Source organism: Phaenicophaeus curvirostris, chromosome 5 (genome assembly GCF_032191515.1).
Source record: "Phaenicophaeus curvirostris isolate KB17595 chromosome 5, BPBGC_Pcur_1.0, whole genome shotgun sequence".
In the NCBI taxonomy this organism is placed as follows: Eukaryota; Metazoa; Chordata; class Aves; order Cuculiformes; family Cuculidae; genus Phaenicophaeus; species Phaenicophaeus curvirostris.
In genome coordinates, this window is record NC_091396.1 from 3,770,415 (window position 1) to 3,777,743 (window position 7,329).

A 7,329-nucleotide genomic window follows, 5' to 3' on the forward strand; every position below is an offset into this window, starting at 1 on the left:
TGTCTCTCTCTCTCTCTCTCTTTCTTCTCCTGCCTCCCTGTCTCTCCTGCATGCCGTCTGTCTATCTGGAAACCCAAGGAGGAGGCTGATCACGGCAGCTCCATCTAATACAAACAGCTGGGACTCCTCGGTGGCCTTTGCCGATGTCTATTGATTTAAGTAAATCTGAGACAGATAAAAGGGGCAGATCGAGGCTGATAAAAACTTGCCGATGCTTCACGGCTCCAACCAGTGTGTGCTCTGCAACTCGGGAGTGCTGCTAGCAAGACGGCTTTAATGGGACCCCTGGTGTCACTCGCTCCGAGCCTCCATCTCCCCAGCAGGCTAAACGCTGCGGCCACCATGCCACAATGGTCATAATTTGGATCTTGTTCCTGAGTTTGTTGCAGGAGCCGTGGTCCCCGGGGCGGGCTGCGGGGGTGCCCGAGGCAGCCGGAGCATCCCCGAGCCCTCCCCGGCCGCGCCGGGACGCGGGGGGACGCGGCGGGGTCTACGAGCACCTCGGGGGAGCTCCCAGGCGCAGGAAACTCTACTGTGCCACCAAGTACCACCTCCAGATCCACCCCAGCGGCAAGATCAACGGCACCCTGGAGAAAAACAGCGTCTTCAGTGAGTAACCGGGCACACCTTGCCCCATCCCGCTTCCCCCGGGCCGGGGTGTGTGGGGAGGAGGGGGGGGGGGTCTCTCGCTTGGACCAATTGCATCCTGCATCCTGCATCGACGGCGGGTGCTGGGACGGCCTCTCCTCCTGCCCGGCGGCTGCCTGGAGGCTTGGGGCTCCTCGGTGGGGACCGGGGGCTTCCCCAGGGCTGGGGTTTTCGCCCTTTCCTCCCGTCGGGCTCGCCCCGGTGTTTCGGGAGCCGCTCGGCTGGACCCCGCAGCGTCCTTTCCAAGTCCTCCACTCGGCTCCCGAGGGCTGGTGGGCTCCACGGAGCATCCCTCTCTGCCCCCAGCCCTGGCAGGAGACCCCTAGGCGGATCCAGCCGTGGGTGGAGATGCTCAATCCCCGTGGGGCAGAGCGGGACCCCCGACTCCCAGTTCCTTCCCGAGCTCCCAGTGACTGAGACCTGCAGAACCTGCCCTGACTCCCCTCCTCACACCATCCCTGCTCCAGGCAGGACCGCTGGGCAAGAGATGCCCTCGCAGCTCCCCGATGCCTCCTCGACGGGCTGAAGGCTGCCTTCATCTCCCTCCTCCAGCCCCAGCTCGTGTCCCGCCGGGGGCTCCAGCTTCTCCGGGCTAAATCACATCTGTCCCCTTTGACATATTGCCGGGTAATTAAGATGAAACGGGATATGCCGGGAGTGAGGGGGCAGGAGGGAGGAGAGCGGGGCTCAGCCCCGGGGGGAGCCCCGGGCGCCCCCGCACCCAGACCGGCCCCCGACACCCCAGGAAGCGTCAATCCCTGCTGATGATGGCACACAGAGATAGGGAGACCTCAGGGATCTTTCTGAAGTCCATAAAGGAAAACCACTATTTCCTAAAGGAAAACCTCCTCGCTATCAAAGCCTGGAGGAGGCATCCTTGAACAGCGAACCGGTGCCTGATTCAAAACAGCTGTACCAAAAGCATCCCAGCGCTCCCAGACATGGTCAGGCCAGCAACCCCAGCTCAGCAAAAGGTTCAGGCTCCTGGCTATGCATTATCTCTGCAGAAAGGTAGCAATGGATTTGGGTGCATTATCCCTGCAGAAAGGCAGTGATGGATTTAGGTGCATTATCCCTGCAGAAAGGCAGTGATGGATTTAGGTGCGTTATCCCTGTAGAAAGGCAGTGATGGATTTAGGTGCCTTATCCCTGCAGAAAGGTAGCAATGGATTTAGGTGCATTATCTCTGCAGAAAGGCAGCAGTGGTTTTGGGTGCATTACCCCTGTAGAAAGGCAGCAATGGATTTAGGTGCATTATCCCTGCAGAAAGACAGTGGTGGATTTAGGTGCCTTATCCCTGCAGAAAGGCAGCAGTGGGTTTGGGTGCATTACCCCTGTAGAAAGGCAGCAATGGATTTAGGTGCATTATCCCTGCAAAAACATAGCAACAGGTTTGGGTGTAAGGGTCATCTCTTGCTTCCAAACACTTCTGGAAAGTACCAAGCCAGCTGGAGACCTGAGAGCAGAGTTTGAGTGAGCCACCTAGAGAGCCCTGCACATCCATCACATCATCTCCCAAGCCATTTGTGCCTTCATCAGTGCGGTGGCACCTTTGGCTGGGCATAAACATTTCAGCAGGTATTGCGCCAGCCTCCCCTGTGACACTCTTGTGTTTGAGATCCCATCTTTGATGGCCTGCAAATCTCTTCCTTTTAATTTGGCTCCGACAGTCATGTTGTCCTTGTCTGGAGGGCTACACTGACCTCTTAAATGACAAGTTCCTTTTATGATTATATATGTGGCTCTAAAATGCAGCCGACTCACTTTGTTTTACCCTCTGAAGATCTCAGCAAGGGCTTTGTCCTGAAATGGACAGCTTTGTGACTGGTTTCAATAAGTCAAGAGCTCTTGTGTTCCTAACCATTAAAGAGGATTAAAACTTTTTTATATACATATAGGATTAAGTGAACCTCTAGTTCAGTGTCAGATCTTTTTCATTTTTGAAAGAGTTCAATCTCAATCAGACATAGGGATTTATTGTCAAGCTTGTCTCAAACAATTCCCACATCATCATAGGTTTATATCTTTTCAAATACTAGTCTTGTTTCATTCACACGATTGCACTATCATTTTGATATGAGCTAGCGGCAGCTGTGAAATCATATTCAGCAAGTAAGCAATCATTCCATTTTATCCCAAAAAATTACATGTGATGGGGCACAACAACGTTTCTCATAACTGTTTCTGTTTCTAGGTATTCTTGAAATAACTGCTGTTGATGTTGGAATCGTTGCCATCAAGGGCTTGTTCTCTGGCAGATACCTGGCCGTGAACAAAAGAGGCAGACTTTATGCATCAGTAAGTTTCTCTTAAGACTGTCATATGCCTGTCACTTTCCATAGGGGGAACAGGTCCAGTGGAGAGCACTGATTTCTCATAAATACACACTTACAGAGAAAAAAAAAAATCTTATATTTCTGTCTGGAACGGTTACAGGCAACCTGTCAGGATAATTTTAGAAGTGGAAAGAAGCTGTGTTCTTACTTATTGCCTGCACAGCCAAAGGCAGAAGAATGTATTTGGCAAAGGTATTTCACAGGGTTAAAATTCTGAGCATTTTGGTGCACTGATAAAAGACCCCAGCAGCCGGCCTTTGCAGTGCAGAACGTGCATCTCTATTCAAAATTATCCGTATCTGTACTTCATGTGGATCTTGGACACTGGTGGAGGATATATGTGTCAGATAAAGAATATTCAGAAGATGTTGAGCATCTCTGTTACGGGAAAGCAGCCTACTGATGAGAGTTCCTTTGCATACAGCATTTGATTGGGCAGAGGAAGAGTTTACAGGTACTAAAAGGCAGGGCTATAGCAAGGAAAGGAAGTATGAGAAGGTATAAGAGGATAAATATGAAAACACCTTACGCTACTCCTTTGACCTCGTTTTTTGTCCCGATCTTTCAGGTAAAATCAGGACTGTACTGGTACTGCCTTTTCATCCCAGCCAATATTTCCCCTCAGTGAATAAGAGACTTTAGCTTAGACTCCTTCACATTCAGGGACATACTCAGGCATAGTTGTCAGTGTGTATACTATACACATTATCTACCTACTTGAATTTCTTCCATTGTCTTTGATTACATCCCTCCCAATCTTGTAATTGCTTACTGTAAAACGGCCATATGATGCTGTTTCTCCAGGAATCCTGTAGTATGGAAATAAATCTGAGGTGGGTAAAATATGGCCATGTGAAATTATCTTCCTCCAATTACATGTGATTCTGTTGATTTGAAGAGCATGATCTATCCCCAAGCGATGGGAGCTTTTTCCATATGAATGCAACCCAGGTAACACAATCAACTGAGTTGCCTCCCTGATTTAATGTATTTTACTCCACCTTTTCAAGATTGTTCTGATAGTGCTTACGACTCAATGTGTCTCATGTCATGCACGCTGGTAAAGGGCCTGCATGCAAAAATGATGGTTCTTCACTGGCTCAGAGAAACAGACCAAAAAAAAATTTGGCAAAGGAAAACACAGCCGAAGTGGAATGAGGACACACTAACTCGGTTCTGCTGGAGCTGTGGCTGACTACTTTCATGCTTCCAGTTAATGTTCTAATTAAAATGAGCATATTTTTCAATGGAGCTCCTTCATCAGCTCAGAGCCAGTACCTGCCCCAAAGAAATTAATGGGGAGGATGAATTTTTCAAGTTATTTCTCATCTTTACCTCTTGTTCAAAATAGGTATGTTTTTCCCCAGATTCGTTAAACTGAATTGAAATAAGGCTAAAGAAATTCTGAAGGAAAAGCTCCTCTCGTAGAGTGGAGAAAGGCCTGGAGCAGGATGGCCCAGAGAGTTCTTTTCTCTTGGAATTTGGTTTCTAGTGTGAGGAGCATCAGGCCACCCTGAATTTTGTTCAGCTGCCATGTGCCAAGGAATATCAGCCAGGAAAGATTTCTGTACAACTATAAAAGATAATTTTTGACTTTATTGATGTTACTGTGCCAGGAACCTGTGCAAGGCCCCTATTTCAAATAAGATTGACTTCTTTTGGGGGTAATTTTACAGTGAGCATTTCATGAAATGGTATTGGAATAACTCCGTTATTCCTTGGATCACCAGTTTTCCCATGTCAATAAAATGAGTTTGTTGAGTCTGCAGAATTCCTTTGTGTCCTTAGCAGATTGTGATAATCCTCCGGGTTTATCCTCTGTGATAAACCCTCTACAACCAGAACTGAAGCAGACAGCAGGACAAATCTACCTCCATATGGTAGTTGCGTGGGCTCCAGCACCACAGCATATGAAAACCTTGTCCTTGCAAGGAAGGGCACTTCCGTTTTACAGCTGGGAAGCTGAGACATGTGGAGCCTTTTAAAATCTTGTTAAATGCCTATCAGCATTTCTGGTGAGTGAACAGCATTAAAGACATGTTGTTAATGGAGCCTATGGCTTTTCTGGCCCCAGCCTGGCTACCTGTGCCCTTTCCGTGTCCTCCACAGAGGCAATGTTAAATAAAAAATACTCTGTAAAGCCCATGGTAGCAGTTCCTCTCTGCCTCTGTGCTTAACACATGTTAGATACTAAAGTTTTAATCGCACAGGTACAGCACAGATGATTTTGTAGTTAAGAAAAGATGTGCAGCGTGGGAGGTCCTTTATTTGTACTGTTTCTACTGCTCCCAGGGAGGAGGAGGGAGTTCCTCTTGCCAGGCTTTTGCGTGCTGTTTTCTCTCACTTGAGGACCAGATGCAAAGAGGCAAATTTTGACAGATCGTGTAAAACGTGAGCACCCGGGGTGGGTGCTGCTTCTCCCTTACAGTTCGTGATAAAGCAGCAGCCTAGCATGTTGGAACACACTGGTGGACTGAGTGTTCTTTCATTCTGTTATGCTGAAGCCAACACAGACTCTTCGTAAAGGAGTTTACTGCTTAAATATCTATAACAAATGGGCTGTGACAGACTGGAGGTGTATCTACCTATACTAAACTAACTAAAGAGACACATTTTACATTAAACTGTAGTATTTTACCTTTTTAATAGATGTCAGGCAACAATTAAATCATCTGTCCAGTTCACGGGCATATTTAGATCTGTAAGCATAAAAAAAATATATTTACAGTTGAACAATCAGCAGAGCTATTCATTCTTGTTCACACATCATTTTCTGTTTTCAATTTGTTTTTTGGACTGTTTCTGACCCACAACACACGCTCATGCTGCTGGCAGCGCCCTGTTGCAGTGCAGGCCAGGCTCAGTGCTTCTGGTTTGTTCACCTTTTGTAGTACAAATCTGAGCTTTTCTTAACACATATTGTGTTGTCCTCATCCTAAAACTGAATAGAGTCTTAGAATCATAGAATCATAGAATAACCAGGTTGGAAGAAACCCACCAGAACATCGAGTCCAACCATTCCTATCAAACACTAACCCATGCCCCTTAGCACCTCGTCCACCCATCCCTTAAACACCTCCAGGGAAGGTGACTCAACCCCCTCCCTGGGCAGCCTGTTCCAGTGCCCAATGACCCTTTCTGTGAAAAATTTTTTCCTAATGTCCAGCCTAAACCTCCCCTGGCGGAGCTTGAGGCCATTCTCTCTTGTCCTGTCCCCTGTCACTTGGGAGAAGAGCCCAGCTCCCTCCTCTCTACAACCTCCCTTCAGGTAGTTGTAGAGAGCAATGAGGTCTCCCCTCAGCCTCCTCTTCTCTTTAGTCCAATGTTATCAAGGTAGAAGAGAGCTAATGCCAATATAGTCTTTCTTAAACTTTGTCATGTTTGCTTTACAGGAAAATTATAATGCAGAGTGTGAGTTCGTAGAGAGGATCCATGAATTGGGTTATAACACCTATGCATCCCGTCTCTACCGGACTGTACCTAACAGAGCCGGCACCAAGCGCAAAGCCAGCGCGGAGAGACTCTGGTATGTCTCAATCAATGGGAAAGGACGACCCAGAAGGGGCTTTAAAACTCGCAGGACACAGAAATCATCACTCTTTCTGCCCAGAGTATTGGATAACAAAGACCATGAAATGGTCCGACTGTTTCACACAAACATGAAATACCGAGAGAGCCTCCTGAAGCCCCCAAGCAAGAACCAGCGAAGAAGGAGAGGACGCTGACTGGGGTGGGAGGACCTCGTGCAGGGGCTGGAAGTGACTGAGAGTCTTCAAAATACTACTAAAAAAACTAACAACTGTGATTGTATGACAGGCATTAGCAAGGACATTTTTATACACTGTATAATATAACTGAAAGTCACATCATTTACTTTTAGCTGTTGTAGAATTACTACTTGTGGTAAAAGAGATGTGAGATAAACTAAGGCACATTCAAATGTAAATTAGTTGGATGTAAGAATTTTGTCTGCGACTTTCACATTTTCTTTTTTTTAAAAAAATTAATTTTCTTTACTAGTATTTTCATTCTAACTTGCCATAGGGTATTATCTCAGAGACCCTGTCCTCCCAGATCGTATGAATATTTTATTCTTACCGGTTTTGCGTCCACAGAGAAAGCATAGCACTTCCATAGCTCTTTTGGCAGTTCCTCATAAAAGGCCACATTCCTTCCTTTGTTGAATACAGAAGATAGAAAATTGGTCTATTTTTTAACTTACCTATATTTAATATTATTTTATGACCAGGCAGCATCAATTTCACTTTTTCCATAACTCTTCACAAAAATTATAATTGTAAACTACTTCAAACATTTCAACAGGCCTACACATTACTAGTGTATT

The 7,329-nt window shown here is 46.6% G+C and overlaps 1 protein-coding gene across 1 annotated transcript; it reads left to right on the forward strand.

Moving 5' to 3' along the window:
- Positions 1 to 350: 350 nt before the first annotated feature.
- On the forward strand, positions 351 to 6,709 carry FGF3 (fibroblast growth factor 3). Its single transcript, XM_069857417.1, has 3 exons — positions 351 to 609; positions 2,843 to 2,946; positions 6,377 to 6,709. The coding sequence occupies exons 1-3, from the start codon at positions 351 to 353 to the stop codon at positions 6,707 to 6,709; spliced, it is 696 nt and encodes a 231-aa protein (XP_069713518.1).
- Positions 6,710 to 7,329: the final 620 nt, after the last annotated feature.

Excerpts from the sequence above, each read along its gene's own strand:
- FGF3 (XM_069857417.1), top strand. The coding sequence starts at position 351 with ATGGTCATAATTTGGATCTTGTTCCTGAGTTTGTTGCAGGAGCCGTGG. Across the intron at positions 610-2,842 it reads GGAGAAAAACAGCGTCTTCA|GTATTCTTGAAATAACTGCT; the intron begins GTGAGTAACCGG and ends TTCTGTTTCTAG. Across the intron at positions 2,947-6,376 it reads GAGGCAGACTTTATGCATCA|GAAAATTATAATGCAGAGTG; the intron begins GTAAGTTTCTCT and ends TTTGCTTTACAG.